The 15,993-nt window shown below is 45.0% G+C and overlaps 1 protein-coding gene across 9 annotated transcripts in view; it reads left to right on the plus strand.

Annotated features, from left to right (window-relative positions):
- kmt2cb (lysine (K)-specific methyltransferase 2Cb) overlaps window positions 1–15,993 on the plus strand; it is a 54,400-nt gene that overhangs the window by 20,673 nt on the left and 17,734 nt on the right. For 3 of the 9 annotated variants that reach the window (XM_083542478.1, XM_083542479.1, XM_083542480.1), the window contains exons 15-35: window positions 2,310–2,420; window positions 3,291–3,401; window positions 3,504–3,611; window positions 3,742–3,846; window positions 4,034–4,215; window positions 4,316–4,480; window positions 4,602–4,720; window positions 4,925–5,005; window positions 5,796–6,017; window positions 6,129–6,266; window positions 6,479–6,598; window positions 7,054–7,196; window positions 8,656–8,827; window positions 9,769–9,873; window positions 10,145–10,192; window positions 14,236–14,367; window positions 14,452–14,484; window positions 14,585–14,719; window positions 14,809–14,947; window positions 15,574–15,818; window positions 15,905–15,978. In XM_083542478.1, coding sequence (XP_083398604.1) covers window positions 2,310–2,420; window positions 3,291–3,401; window positions 3,504–3,611; window positions 3,742–3,846; window positions 4,034–4,215; window positions 4,316–4,480; window positions 4,602–4,720; window positions 4,925–5,005; window positions 5,796–6,017; window positions 6,129–6,266; window positions 6,479–6,598; window positions 7,054–7,196; window positions 8,656–8,827; window positions 9,769–9,873; window positions 10,145–10,192; window positions 14,236–14,367; window positions 14,452–14,484; window positions 14,585–14,719; window positions 14,809–14,947; window positions 15,574–15,818; window positions 15,905–15,978 — 2,688 coding nt within the window. The remainder of the gene's footprint in view (window positions 1–2,309; window positions 2,421–3,290; window positions 3,402–3,503; window positions 3,612–3,741; window positions 3,847–4,033; window positions 4,216–4,315; window positions 4,481–4,601; window positions 4,721–4,924; window positions 5,006–5,795; window positions 6,018–6,128; window positions 6,267–6,478; window positions 6,599–7,053; window positions 7,197–8,655; window positions 8,828–9,768; window positions 9,874–10,144; window positions 10,193–14,235; window positions 14,368–14,451; window positions 14,485–14,584; window positions 14,720–14,808; window positions 14,948–15,573; window positions 15,819–15,904; window positions 15,979–15,993) is intronic. The other 6 variants (XM_083542484.1, XM_083542485.1, XM_083542486.1 and 3 more) reach the window with 3 other exon arrangements.

The following is a 15,993-nucleotide window of genomic DNA, read 5'->3' on the forward strand; positions in this document are numbered from 1 at the left end:
TGGTGTTTATAGGGGAGCGTGGTGTTTATGGAGGAGCGTGGTGTTTATGGGGGAGCGTGGTGTTTATGGAGGAGCGTGGTGTTTATAGAGGAGCGTGGTGTTTATGGGGGAGCGTGGTGTTTATGGAGGAGCGTGGTGTTTATGGAGCAACGTGGTTCCTTAATGTTTTTTATGGTCAGAGTGATAGTGAAGTAAAAGAGCTTGTTTTTTGCATGGCATCCTGTAGGCTTCATTTCAGACGTGCTTCATTGCTGCCATCACGTCACCTCATTCACGTGTTTGTTACTTCCTGCTTCTGTTTTTTGTCTTAATATACATTCAGGAGAAAAATGAAGTATTACAAACATTTTTACTTTAATTTTTTTTTTAATGTAAATTAAATATTTATTAATTTTTAATACTTGTTTTTATAATTTTTTTGGGGGGAATTCTAGCGTTTTTTTTCTCAGTCATTTTGGGTTAAAGAGGTTGAATAAATATAATAAATAAAGAAGGACGTTTTAAATAATAAACATTTAAAAAAATCTTAATAAAAGTAAAAAAAGAAAAAAAAATACAGCAGCAAGAATTAGTTTTTTCGACAGAAGCACGTGTGTGTGTGTGTGTGTGTGTGTGTGTGTGTGTGTGTGTGTGTATGTGTGTGTGTGTGTATGAGTGTGTGTGTGTATGAGTGTGTGTGTTTGTTTATGAATGAAAATGTACGTATATGAGTGAGCGTGTATCAGTGTTTGTGTGCGCGTGTGTATGATTGTCTGTCTGTGTGTGTGTGTGAATGAGAGTGTATGTATATGATTGTGTACATGCACACTTACATGTGAGAGCATATTACGTGTGAGAGCATATAGGGTGTGTGCGTGTGTATGAGTGTGTTTTTGTGTATGATTGTGTACTTGTGAAAGCGTGTGTGTGTGTGTGTGTGTGTGTGTGTGTGTGTGTGTGTGTGTGTGTGTGTGTGTGTTTAAGTATGGGGGTGTGTGTGTGTGTGTAAGTGTGTGTGTAAGTGTGCATGTACAGTATATCAATGAGAGTGTATGAGTGAGTATGTTTTGGTGTGTGTGTGTGTGTGTGTGTGTGTGTGTGTGTGTGTGTGTGCATGTATATCAATGAGTGTGTGTGTATGATTGTGTACTTGTGAAAGTGTGTGTGTGTGTGTGTTTAAGTATGGGGATGTGACTGAATGTGTGTGTGTAAGTGTGCATGTATATCACTGAGTGTGTATGAGTGTTTGTAAGTGTGTGAGTAAGCGTGTGTGTGTATATGATTGTACATGTGTAAGAGTGTGTGTGTGTGTGTGTGTGTGTGTATGATTGTGTACGTGTGAGAGCGTGTGTGTAAGTGTGCATGAATATCAATGTGTGTATGAGTAAGTGTGTTTTTTTGTGTGTGTGTGTGTGTGTGTGTGTGTGTGTGTGTGTGTGTGTGTGTGTGAGTGTGTATGATTGTGTGTGTGTGTGTATGTTTGTGTAAGTATGGGGATGTGACTGTGTGTGTGTGTGTGTGTATATGATTGTACGTGTGTGTGTAAGTGTGCATGAATATCAATGAGTGTGTATGAGTAAGTGTGTTTTGATTGTGTGTGTGTGTGTGTGTGTGTGTGTGTGTGTATGCTTGTACATGTGTGAGTGTGTGTGTGTGTGTGTGCGCATGTATATCACTGAGTGTGTATGAGTGTTTGTGTAAATAAGCGTGTGTATGATTGTGTACGTGTGAGAGTGTGTGTAGGTGTAAGTGTGCATGAATATCAGAGTGTGTGTGTGTGTGTGTGTGTGTGTGTGTGTGTGTGTGTGTGTATGTATGTGTATGATTGTGTATGTGTGAGCGTGTGTGTGTGTGTGTGTGTGTGTGTGTGTGTGTGTGTGTGTGTGTGTGTGTATGAGAGTGAGTGTGTGTGTGTGTGTGTGTGTGTGTGCGTGTGTGTGAGTGTGTTCTCAGGGTCAGTGTTGCGTGCCTTGCATGCTGCTGCCTTTTTCTGGAACCTTCTCGCTGACATCATCACATCGTTCACCACAGAGAGGAGGAAGTGGGACGCTGAGTTGGCTCCGCCTCTTCCTGTCCCCTAGCAGGATTTTTTTTTGCCGATCGAGCATCGTTTGCAGTCGGCGTCATCCTGCGCTCGCCTCCATAACACCGGCCCTTTGTTATAACCATGAACACGTGTGTGTGTGTGTGTGTGTGTGTGTGTGTGTGTGTGTGTGTGTGTTTATGCCTTTGTTTGATTGCTTTCTTTTAAGTTGTTGCATGATTCTCGCCCACATCCTACTTTCTCTCTCTCTCTCTCTCTCTCTCTCTCTCGCCCACCTGACTCTCAGGGAGGATGGAGTGCGACCCCTAGACTGAGCTCCCCCTCTCTGTCCCCGGTTTGGGACGCCCCAAAAAGCAGGCAGGACCACAGTATGGTGGGAGTCTGGAGCATCCGTGTGGTAATTACATCTCCCATATCTACCCGAACCGACATCCCTATTCACAAAAACGTTTCTCCCAGACACAGGGATTTGTGACGTGTGTGTGACGTGTGTGTGACATGTCTCTCCTCATACAGGATACAGACCAACAAACACACAGATTCATGAATCATAAATGATGGACATGTTATATTCTTTATTAAAAATAAATACAGTCAAAAGTGAATTGATGAAATGACACAAAAAGACAGATGACAGATGGCGGGACAGACAGATATTGAAAGACAGACAGACACATATAGAACAACCGAGACCGGACGACAGACTGATGAAGAAGAGCAGACACAGACAGGTCAAATACAGGCAGACAGACACGTTGATCAATGTAGACTAATAAAAGGAAGACAGACACTAATAGACAGACCGATATATAAAGACAGTCACATATAAAGACTGCTGATTAGACACAGACAGACAGTCTAGACAGACGGCTAATAGACAGACAGATCGAGATCAGGATATACCAACAGACAGACAGATCAACATGGACAGACAGACAGATATCTTCAGAACTACACTCCTCTATTTTCGTTCTTCTCGAAACGTTCTCACGTTCGTAAGCGATGCTCGTGCTGATCATCTTCCTCCACCACATCACGCTGTGGCCGTGTCCAGGTGGTCATGTGATCCATCCTCACCTGGATTGAAAACACATCTGCTGAGAAAAACATCGCTGCTGCTGAACTTCACCGCAGATCTGTTATATGAATGATCGGGGGGGGGGGTTTCTTTTTGCAGAGTAAACAGAGGGTTATAAGGTCACGTCCTGGGGATTTTTATTTTTTTTTTAACCGAAGGTCGATCAATGAGAACTCTGTGTCTCCGCAGGGTCGGGGATCAGGCTTCCCGGGGAGGAGGAGATCCCGAGGGGCGTGGCTTTCGGGTCGAGGTGGGCGTGGCCGATCCAGGATGAAGAACGGCGTGGTCTCTGCACCGGGAGTACGTGCATCCTGTTGTGTTTGCGTGGTATCTTCAATGCATAATTCTTTTTGGTTTTTTTTTTTTTTTTCGTTTAAATGAGAAAATGTTTTTCGCTCGCAGGGGAGCGCCATGGAGCCGCAGATTTACCTGTTCCGAGAAGAAGAGGAGAACTCCATGCACAACACGGTGGTGATCTTCTCCAGCACCGACACCTTCACGCTCAAACAGGTATCTGTAGATGAGGGGTGGATTCTGATTGGTTGGAAGGTTGATGATTGAAAGCACGCCCTTCTGGCCTTTTTTTCCTCGTGATGTAGTTTATATTTTTCGTTGTGTTTGATGTCCGGCTCTTTCTCAGGACATGTGTGTGGTGTGTGGAAGTTTCGGGCAGGGTGTGGAGGGACGTCTGATCGCCTGCGCCCAGTGTGGACAGTGTTATCATCCGTACTGCGTTAACATTAAGGTCTCACACACACACACACACACACACACACACACACACACAAGTCGTTTAGTTCTATAAGAACTTTGACTGCCTGGTTTAGTGTTGCCATGGTTGCGCGGCGTGTTGCTACAGTCGTGATCTTTCTGTGTGTGTGTGTGTGTGTGTGTGTGTGTGTGTGTGTGTGTGTGTGTGTGTTGACCTGCAGATCACTAAAGTGGTGCTGAGTAAAGGCTGGCGGTGTTTGGAGTGTACGGTGTGTGAGGCATGCGGCCAGGCGAGCGACCCCGGGCGACTCCTGCTGTGTGACGAGTGTGACATCAGCTACCACACCTACTGCCTGGACCCGCCCCTGCAGAACGTCCCGAGCGGGAGCTGGAAGTGCAAATGGTAGCGTGCTGAGCTCGGATCGGCGGTGTTTGTGTGTGTTGTGATGATGATGATGATGATGATGATGATGATGAAACGTGTGGATGTATCCTGTCTGCAGGTGTGTATCGTGTACGCAGTGCGGCGCCACGTCGCCCGGCCTGAGGTGCGAGTGGCAGAATAATTACACCCAGTGTGCGCCGTGTGCCAGCCTGACATCCTGCCCCGTCTGCCAGCTGGACTACAGCGAGGACGAGATCATCCTGCAGTGCCGCCAGTGTGACAGGTGTGTGTGTGTGTGTGTGTGTGTGTGTGTGTGTGTGATGAAGCTCCTTGTTATACACCCAGCGTACACGACTCTTCACTCCACAGCTGACCAAAATAAACCCGTTGTTTTTGGTCTGCAGGTGGATGCACGCGTCGTGTCAGGGCTTCCACTCTGAAGACGAGGTCGAGAAGATCTCCGACAGCAGCTTCGACTGCAGCTTGTGCCAAGGCCAGGGCTCACTCTCTCCAGGAGCCAGAGGTTGACGCAGCACACACACACACACACACACACACTCTCATTGATTTCTTTCCTTCTATACACGGTATAACAACGTACATTCAGATAACAATACAGGCTCAACTTTAATTTTCAGATTCACGTGTCTCTTATATTTTTTCTCTCTCTCTCTCTCTCTCTCTCTCTCTCTCTCTCTCTCTCTCTCTCTCAAACTTTTGTACACAGTATTAGCTCCTAAGCCTCATACGGATTTCCTTTCGGCGCTCCCTGTGACTCCGCAGATCGCCATCAAGTCGAGGGATCTGGGTAAAAAAAGAAAACATCTGTGACACTACAGTCAACTTTTCAATGAATTAAATTTTTATTTGGGTACATAGACCAAAAGTATTGGGACATCCGACTTTTCCACCCATGTGAGCTTCTTCTCTAAATTGTTCCCACAAATACAGAGGCACACAATTTTATAAAAGGTCTTTGGATGCTATGGCATAATATTTTGCCTTCGCTTGAACTAGAAGACCCGAAACCTCCGTGAAGATCTGCCACACCCCGGGCCTCCTCACCTCATCTACCACACTTCGCTGATACCTTTATGGCTAAATGAATCGCTACAAAATCTCCACAAAATCCTGTGAAACATCTTCCCAGGAGAGTGGAGTTCAAGAGGAAATGTGGAATAAATGTGGAATAGGATGCTCACAAACAAGCAAGAAGCAATGTTATGGTCAGGTGTCCACAAACTTTTGGGTGTATAGTGTAACCTAAAATTTTAAATCAATAACGACTTCTGCTTTCCACTGTCGTTACGAGAGCGGCCTCTAGAGGCGAATCACAGATGCTACATGCTGTTTGTTTTTACACGCGTGTCTGCGCGCTGCACGAAGAGCGCTATAATAATATATTAATTATTTATAATGTTTAATTATATAATTATGTTTATAATTATATTCATTATAAATATAAATAAATGTAATAATATATAATAATTGTATTTAGCACTAAGCGACCACGTCCTCCTGAGACATATGTATATGACACTTTCATCAAGGTTCCAAGAGGCTCAAGTAAAGTTCCGTACCTGTTTTTTTCCCATCAGGTTTGACAAGGACATACACGCAGGACGGAGTGTGTCTCACCGAATCGGGTCTGTCCCAACTCCAGAGCCTGGCTAACTCCTCCTCCAGGCGCAGGAGGACGAAGCCCAAGCTAACGCTGAAGATCATCAACCAGAACAGCGTGGCCGTCCTTCAGACGCTGCCGGACCCTCAGGGCGAGCTCTCTCGGGACGTCGACCTCGACGACGCCAGAGGTTACCATCGTAAGTTTTTTTTTGGAGTGTAGACCGTCATTTGGTTGAATTCTGAACGTGTATTTGAGGTTAAAGGTGTGTGTGTGTGTGTGTGTGTGTGTGTGTGTGTGTGTGTTGCAGAAGCGGAGCTCGTAGACGGCGAAGGGAAGTCCGATTCGAGCCCGGAGAGAGAGACGGCGGGAGAGGACGAGTCTAAAGGAAGCGAGGGCTGCAAAAAGAGGAAGCGGAAGCCGTATCGACCCGGTGAGAAACACAAGCGTAAGAGCGGGATTCCTGATTTCACTTCTTCCAGGCACACTTTCGTTTTTTTCTTTTCTTTAATGTACATAATTTAATGTATTCAATCGTTCATTAATTGATTGCCATTGCATCATGTTTTTGTCCTCCTCCGTCTCGGGGTGGGATGGGGGGGGTTCGAGGGACACGCCGCCGTGACCGCGCTGAGCTGAGCTTCTGCGTGATCTCTGCAGGTATCGGAGGCTTCATGGTGAGGCAGAGGAACCGGGCGGGCCAAAACAAAATCAAACCGGATCTGAGCAGGAAGGACTCGAGCGGCTCCGTGTCTGAAACGCAGCAGGGCAAAGACGACGGTCAGCATCTCCATCCGTTTCATTTCAACCCACATCCGTAGCGCTTTACACTGCGCTCAATTCAGATTCTCTTTTATTTTGCATTGCCAAAAGTATTGGGACACCCGATTGTTCCAGCCATGTGTATTTTCAACACCCAGCTCCATGAAGGTCTACTTCACATGGTGTTGGAGTGGAAGATCTAAAGCTACTAAACGAATTTTGGGATGAACGTGAACGCTGACCCCAGACCTTCTCACCAACATCAGTTCCTGACTTCACTAACACCCTTGTGTCTGAATGAATCTCTACAAATATATACATCACAGTCTTACGGTCGGGTGTCCACAAACCTTTGGTCCTGTGATGTATTTATGGACCACGTGTTCTCTGATGAAACTACAAAAACAAAAAAATCATTAGTGTGTATGCGTACTTGTTCGTTCAATGTACTGACGACTGTTACGGTTCCACAGGCTGGGCTGATCTGATTCCTGATGTTCCCATGGATGAGAAACCCTCCATCTCCGTTTTCCCCGAAAATCCTGAGGTCAAAGTGCGGAAGCGCTACCGAAAGAAGAAGACCAAGCTGGAAGAAGCGTTTCCTACGTACCTACAGGTACACCAGAATCAAACCTTTTCTCGAAAATGCCTATATATAGGTCACGTTCAGATAGCTAGGTCACGCGTTCAGCTAGCTAGATCACGTATTTAGTTAGCTAGATCACGTAGGGTTGGCTAGCTAGGTCACGCGTTTAGCTAGCTAGATCACGTAGGGTTGTATGACAGGAGCCTGCAAAAACTCTTTTTTTTGCGTTCTCGGCCTTGACAAGAACATGTCGGCGTCTAAAAGCACAGAAAAAAAACAGCATAAAAGAGAAAGAGAGAGAAAGCAATCGCTAGGAAAGCAACGGAAAGTCTGATACGCATTAAGCTAACGCTAGCTGTCAGTGCTAACTCGCTTCTTTTTCTTCTTCTTTTTTTTTTTTTTTTTTTGCAAAAGAAATAATATTGAAAACGAAAGCTCTTTTAGCGTTCTTCTGTGAACGTGAGTTTGCACTATCCGTCCAGTCACGTATTTTCATTATGCGTTCTCAGCCGTATTTCTTTATTTTAAAATAAAAAAAAATTACTTCAAAAAAATAAATTGCCGTTTGTAAACGACAGTAAAATTCAAACGGCAATTTATTTTTTTGAAGTAATTTTTTTTTATTTAAAAATAAAGAAATACGGCTGAGAACGCATAATGAAAATACGTTCATTAGCATGAACATAGTTTTTTTCTGTGTTTCCATCAGGTGAATCTGAATAGAAAATCTTCTAGCTATGACTGGAAAATTTTATTAGTTTAGCTAGCTAGCGCCTAGCCTTAACAGAGAATGCAAAAGACACAAAGATGGAAAAAAACTAAACTAATTAAAATTTCTGTCAGAAGATGACCTGGTTTAAATAAAATACTTTGAGCATGTATTTATTTTTATTTTTTTCAAAAAATCTCACTGTTGCTGAGGCTAGTTATCTAGCGCGTAGCCTCCGTGGACCACAGGAACAGCGTGGTGATGCTGTAAAAGTGATCAATTTGTTGGGAATGTCAACATTTCTCTCAGATGTGGTGTTAAATTTATGAAAATTGACGCCGTTTTGGTCCAATGGATCATCGATTGGTTAGCATCAGCTGCTATGCGCTTTATTATGTCATAACATTTGTAAATAAATCTGTTTGGAATCCATCCCTGTTGCTCTGTAACTCTGTTGAACCGGAGATGAGAATGCCCTTCACTTCTACTAGGAATGTCACTAAGAATTTAACTATCTGTCACACAGTCATTATACATGTCAGAGATGCACACCGACACACAAAAACTACACTAATCAATGCGGAATAGCCACATTTCTTTCAGATGTGTCATTAAATTATGCAAAAAATACTGTTTTTAAGTAAAATTATACGTATTATATTTTACACCGAGCATTAATTGCTAAGGGGACTGCAGCATTATGTGTGTATGCAGTTAAATGGCATTCGTCTTTATTGTGTGTACTCATCATTTGTGTCCGTGTGTGTGTGTTTGTTTCAGGAGGCTTTTTTTGGTAAAGACCTTCTGGATAAGAGCAAGCAGAGCAGGCAGGAAAACGCAAGCCTGATGGAGGAGGAGAAGACCCGGAAGCAGCAGAACATCATGTTGAAGATGCCCTTGAACCCATCCATGAGCACATCCACACCACATGCTAGTAAACCTGCAGCACTACGTAAGACACACACACACACGCACACGCACACACACACACACACACACACACACACACACACACACACACACACACTGTATATTGGTAGTATAGCCTTATAGAATAGTTTATAGAATGTAGATTAGATTTGCGGCGGTAACTGTACCAGCTCACATCACTCACCTCGATACACAATACTAACTGCAGGTCAAAATTCAATTTGTAAGTAAGGAACTAAAGAAACTTTGCCACAAGCAATGTAGAAATGATCTGAGGAGTTGTTAGAACCAGTCTAATTCACATGGAATTAAAAAAATGATGCCGCCTTTTTTCATAGATGTCAGGAGATAACATGCTCAAAGGACATGATATAGTTATGTAGAAGTATGAATGTTGTATGATGCAGTATATACAGAATGAATATGGGTGGAATATACATTAGTGTGGTGATAAACAATGCATATTTTGATTAAATTGAACAATCGATTAAATTGGCACAAATTAAATTGATTAAATAAATGTAAACTATTTATTTAAATATTTCCATTTGTTAGACCCCATTTGGGTAATACAGGTGTGTGTGTGTGTGTGTGTGTGTGTGTGTGTGTGTGTGTGTGTGTGTGTGTGTGTGTGAGCTTTACGTTTAATATTAAATTTTCTAAATATCTGCTTAAATGTTCTACTTATTTCAGCTTACTTTAACAAACGTCTTCATTCCTTCCATCCTTCATTGATTCACTTCCTCGATATGCGGAGTTGTCAAGATTTTCTTCTTTTAAGTGAAATTCTTGAAGCTGGACATTAAACGCAAAAGCATCCCTATTGCTAGTGTCGGCGATGACTAGGAAGTAGCCGCGATTTCGCAGATGCACAAAACAAAGCCGGCCCTGTACCGAAAATTGAATACGTGTTTTGTTACATCACTATTTTGAACATTTTAAATCTGTGGGTTTTACCTGCAGGGAGCCACGAGGAGCCGCTGGTGGATCTGTCCGAGGTCCTGAAATCGGATACCGATCTGCTGGGAATGTTGTCTGATAACATGGGCAAGCAGAGCGAGGAGTCTGGTAGGCCGATCACAGCCACTCTGACATCATCGTGTTCCCGCTGTAGCTCTGCCCAGCTGAGCTCTTTGTTCTGTTCTCCTGCTTCAGTTGCTCTCACTCACACTTTTTTGGGGTCTGCATGCACTCCAGTCATTATACTTTTTCCAGTTCACTTTGTTACTTTAAGGTTTATCTCTAAGTTATTTTCTTTTTTTCTGTGTTCCTTTTTTTATTCTGATACCTCATTCCTGCTTTATTTCTCACTCATTGTGTTTGGTTTGGGTCCCTGTAGGTCTTGATTTTTGCCCTTTCCAGGTTGACTGCTCTTCCCCTACATTTGGTAAGAGCCTCCAAGCCCAAATCATGTTCTCCTGCTTGTTTTTTTTTTTTTTTTTTTTTATCTTTTTATGTTAAATTTCTGTTGGAATAATTTTCTCAGATTTGCTTTTCTTGATTTTTCTACAATTAATGCCTTTGGCTTCGAAGTAACCATACTGACATTAGCATTGCTTAGAATTTCTGATTGTACTCTAATGACACTTTTTGATGTTCTGCCAGCTTTAAGTTAAATTCTGAATGTGATGTATAGAGTATTTTTCAGGGGGAAAAACAGATATGTCATGTATATAGTTTGGGGAAATAAGGGCCATGGGTTGCGGTGCCTTAAGTATTATTGTAGTGTAAGTGTTATTGTCTGTAAAATAAAATAAGTAGTTTCAGCATGTAAATAAGTAGTATATGTAGTGTATTTAGTACAGTGTGTGGGGAGTATAGTGTATAGAGCACAGTGTGTGGGGAGTATAGTGTGTAGAGTACAGTGTGTGGGGAGTATAGTGTATAGAGTACAGCGTGTGGGGAGTACAGCGTGTGGGGAGTATAGTGTGTAGAGTACAGCGTGTGGGGAGTATATTGTGTAGAGTACAGCGTGTGGGGAGTATATTGTATAGAGTACAGCGTGGGGGGAGTATATTGTATAAAGTACAGCGTGTGGGGAGTATATTGTGTAGAGTACAGCGTGTGGGGAGTATAGAGTACAGCGTGTGGGGAGTATAGAGTACAGCGTGTGGGGAGTATAGAGTACAGCGTGTGGGGAGTATAGAGTACAGCGTGTGGGGAGTATAGAGTACAGCGTGTGGGGAGTATAGAGTACAGCGTGTGGGGAGTATAGAGTGTAGAGTACAGCGTGTGGGGAGTATAGTGTGTAGAGTACAGCGTGTGGGGAGTATAGTGTGTAGAGTGCAGCGTGTGGGGAGTATAGAGTACAGCATGTGGGGAGTATAGTGTATAGAGTACAGCGTGTGGGGAGTATAGTGTATAGAGTGCAGCGTGTGGGGAGTATAGAGTACAGCGTGTGGGGAGTAGTATAGTGTGTAGAGTACAGCGTGTGGGGAGTATAGTGTGTAGAGTACAGCGTGTGGGGAGTATAGTGTGTAGAGTACAGCGTGTGGGGAGTACAGCGTGTGGGGAGTACAGCGTGTGGGGAGTACAGCGTGTGGGGAGTACAGCGTGTGGGGAGTGCAGCGTGTGGGGAGTGCAGCGTGTGGGGAGTACAGCGTGTAGAGTGCAGCGTGTGGGGAGTACAGCGTGTAGAGTGCAGCGTGTGGGGAGTACAGCGTGTGGGGAGTACAGCGTGTGGGGAGTATAGCGTGTGGGGAGTACAGCGTGTGGGGAGTACAGCGTGTGGGGAGTACAGCGTGTGGGGAGTACAGCGTGTAGAGTGCAGCGTGTGGGGAGTACAGCGTGTAGAGTGCAGCGTGTGGGGAGTACAGCGTGTAGAGTGCAGCGTGTGGGGAGTACAGCGTGTAGAGTGCAGCGTGTGGGGAGTACAGCGTGTAGAGTGCAGCGTGTGGGGAGTACAGCGTGTAGAGTGCAGCGTGTGGGGAGTACAGCGTGTAGAGTGCAGCGTGTGGGGAGTACAGCGTGTAGAGTGCAGCGTGTGGGGAGTGCAGCGTGTGGGGAGTATAGCGTGTAGAGTGCAGCGTGTGGGGAGTATAGCGTGTAGAGTGCAGCGTGTGGGGAGTATAGCGTGTAGAGTGCAGCGTGTGGGGAGTATAGCGTGTAGAGTGCAGCGTGTGGGGAGTATAGCGTGTAGAGTGCAGCGTGTGGGGAGTATAGCGTGTAGAGTGCAGCGTGTGGGGAGTATAGCGTGTAGAGTGCAGCGTGTGGGGAGTACAGCGTGTAGAGTGCAGCGTGTGGGGAGTACAGCGTGTGGGGAGTACAGCGTGTGGGGAGTATAGCGTGTGGGGAGTACAGCGTGTGGGGAGTACAGCGTGTGGGGAGTACAGCGTGTGGGGAGTACAGCGTGTGGGGAGTACAGCGTGTAGAGTGCAGCGTGTAGAGTGCAGCGTGTGGGGAGTATAGCGTGTAGAGTGCAGCGTGTGGGGAGTATAGCGTGTAGAGTGCAGCGTGTGGGGAGTATAGCGTGTAGAGTGCAGCGTGTGGGGAGTATAGCGTGTAGAGTGCAGCGTGTGGGGAGTATAGCGTGTAGAGTGCAGCGTGTGGGGAGTATAGCGTGTAGAGTGCAGCGTGTGGGGAGTATAGCGTGTAGAGTGCAGCGTGTGGGGAGTATAGCGTGTAGAGTGCAGCGTGTGGGGAGTATAGCGTGTAGAGTGCAGCGTGTGGGGAGTATAGCGTGTAGAGTGCAGCGTGTGGGGAGTATAGCGTGTAGAGTGCAGCGTGTGGGGAGTGCAGCGTGTAGAGTGCAGCGTGTGGGGAGTGCAGCGTGTGTGGAGTGCAGCGTGTGGGGAGTGCAGCGTGTGGGGAGTGCAGCGTGTGGGGAGTGCAGCGTGTGGGGAGTGCAGCGTGTGGGGAGTGCAGCGTGTAGAGTGCAGCGTGTGGGGAGTGCAGCGTGTAGAGTGCAGCGTGTGGGGAGTGCAGCGTGTAGAGTGCAGCGTGTGGGGAGTGCAGCGTGTAGAGTGCAGCGTGTGGGGAGTGCAGCGTGTAGAGTGCAGCGTGTGGGGAGTATAGCGTGTAGAGTGCAGCGTGTGGGGAGTATAGCGTATGTATTTTAGGAGTATTATCTGACAAAACCTGCACTGAATTTCTGATAAGTGAAGAAGTTTAAAAGACGTGACATGCACTGGCCTTCAGAATAATTCAAGAGAAGAGCCGTCCTCGCCTACGTAATCATTTACACCATTTCAAACCTCGCATTAATTGGATACACCCCCTCACTCTGTTCAGCTCGATTTAGTTAAAGCCTGAACGACGATACCATCACATGAAGCGTGGCGCTGAAAAGCGTAGCCAAGGACATCTTTCAACAGCCAAAGTGGGAAAATATGTTCTCCAGAGCAGAGCGATGGCCTTCCACATTCACGCTTATTGAGCTGGGTAAAGAATTGTCCTGTTTGTCTGTACAGAGCTGTAGGAGTCCTTGGCTTCAGGAAGACCATGGATCAGTGTTCAGCCTTGGATTTCTCTGTGGGCTTTACTTTTATTTGAATAACTCCACTGAGATATTATTGACAGTTGGAGCCGGGGTCTTTATGTCTTCAGGTTGACACGTTATATAACATAATCCTGCACAAGGGTTTTTTTAATTTTTTTATTGTGTCACCAGAACAGAAGCCGAAAAAAGAGAATAGCAAATGAAATATCGTGCGTGCCAAAACATTCAAAGTCGTCATTTGTTTCACTTGGCAGACTTTGTTCGAACCGAGCGACGGATCTGAGCGTTCAGCCGAGTGAACGGGAGCCGAGGGCCTTTTTTGGCAGTCGTGCGATTTTGAAACTTGCAACCTTCTGTTTACAAGCGCGTTTCATTTATTCGTTAGCTGTTTAATTGTTGGCGTGTTGCACCGAGCTGATAATTTGGCTAAAAAGTGCAGTTTTGCCACTGGTGTAAATTATTGTTTAATGCATATTTGTAGTTTTATATCATTACAACTGTCTTAGGCTCAAAGCTAAAGTGCAATATTTGACTCATTCATGGTCATGTTTACAGCATTTGGCAGACACGTTTATCCAGATCATTTTACAATTATATCATTGATGTAAATGAGCAGGTGAGGGTTTAGGGCCCTACTCAAGGGCCCACCATTAGCAGCTATGTGGTTGCTGGGATTTGAACTCATAACCTTCTGATCCAAAGACCAATTTAACCACTGACCATTTAAAGCATTTATCGCCTTTGATAATTGCATAAATTGGTTTAGTAAACTAGTCCAATCAGATTTCGATTTTGCAATAAAGTAATGTACTTTGGAAAATACAGAATGTCAGTAGTATAGTAGCAAAGTAACGACTACATTTACAAACAAATGCCTTTTTTTTTTAAATATAATAATAAGTTACTTCCCTTTCTATATTTTGTTGGAACTTTTAGAACTTTATTTCCACTGAAACAGGAGCTATAATCAGTTTTTCCTTCTTCCTCTTCAGCTGGACTGGACGTTGCTCCTCTTACCGGAGAACATTCAGGATCTTCTCAGTCAAACCAGGGACGAGTGTCTCATCAGGACGAGCCGCTGGACGGCATCCTGAGCCCCGAACTGGACAAGATGGTGACGGACGGTCAGTGCTCTCGGTTATACTACAAGGAGATTTGACTTGTCGCTACGAGCATCACTAAATGCAAATCTCTTTTTCTTCTCGCAGAATCCATACTGAGCAGACTGTATAAAATACCAGGTCGGTTCCTTTCCTGTTTCCTAGCAGCAAGCTAAATTTTTCAGGTAATACTGGTGAGTTAGATGTTGGACCTGTGTCATACCTTCTGATTTCCTCACAGAACTAGAAGGAAAGGATGTTGAGGACCTCTTCACCGCCGTACTGAGCCCCAGCACCTCCCAGGCCACTTCAACTCCTCCCCAAAGCCATGGAGCACACCCGGCACAGGGTGCGCCATCCAACCAAATCAACTCAGGTACAGCACCTGGCACATCCAGACAGCGGTAACTATAGAGCTTTCATCATGAAATCTGGTTTGAATCGATATGCAAATTTCCTCTATAGGAATGTTTCCCAGAATGCCAGTGATAAATGGACTGATAAACCCCAGTCAGCAGTTCCCTCCATCACAGATTCCTCCTGGAGTGGACGTAGGACGAAACTTCCCTCCCATGCAACGCATGCCTTTTTCTGACAATCTGAGGTGAGCAGGGCCTGGAGGGGAGTTACCTACATTTTACACACATGTTACGTCAATGTTACATACATTACCTACGTTACATACGTTACCTTCATGTAACCTTTATGTTTCCTACATATTGCATACCTGTTATCTACATGTTACATACGTTACCTACATGGTACCTCCATGTAACCTCCATGTTACATATTTTACATGCATGTTACCTCCATGTTTCCTACCTGTCATATGCCTGTTACCTACATGTTACATGTTACTTCCATGTTATATAGGTTACCTTCATGTTACTGCCATGTTTTCCCACATACCTGTTACCTTCATGTTACATACGTTACCTCCATGTTACGTTACCTCTATGTTACATATGTTACCTCCTTGTTACCGCCATGTTACATACGTTACCTCCTTGTTACCGCCATGTTACGTTATTTCTGTCACATACATTACCTCCATGTTACCTCCAAGTTGCATGTTACCTCCATATTACATACATTACCTCCATGTTACGTTACCTTTATGCTACCTCCATATTAAAACCTGCACCACAGATTTTTAGCCCAATAGCTGATGTCCACTTCCTTTCAGAAGCTCTGTAGATGTGACGCTGAGAGATTGTGTGTGTCGGACAGGGACAGGAAGTTTGGTCCAATGTCACGGGATGCAGCGGGTCCATGGTCAGCCACCGGTCCGAGTCCTGCTCTAGTTCCGGTTCCCGTTTCGGCTGCTGTATCCGAGGGCGAGACGGACTCCTTATCCACTGCTCAGAAGAGCATGCTGAAATGGGAGAAAGAAGAGACACTGGGAGAACTCGCCACCGTGGCCCCTGTCCTCTACACCAACGTCAACTTCCCTAACCTCAAAGAGGAATATCCAGGTGGGTGTGGCCAAACAGTGTGATCAATCGTCTCTGAAGCCAGATAATTGTTTTCCGTTCTAACGTCTTTTAAAATGTCTTTGTAGACTGGCAAACACGAGTAAAACAAATCGCCAAGCTCTGGAGGAAAGCAAGTTCTCAAGACAGAGCTCCATATGTGGTATAATATGTTTGT

The sequence above is a fragment of the Silurus aristotelis genome (genome assembly GCF_946808225.1).
Source record: "Silurus aristotelis genome assembly, chromosome: 5".
In the NCBI taxonomy this organism is placed as follows: domain Eukaryota; kingdom Metazoa; phylum Chordata; class Actinopteri; order Siluriformes; family Siluridae; genus Silurus; species Silurus aristotelis.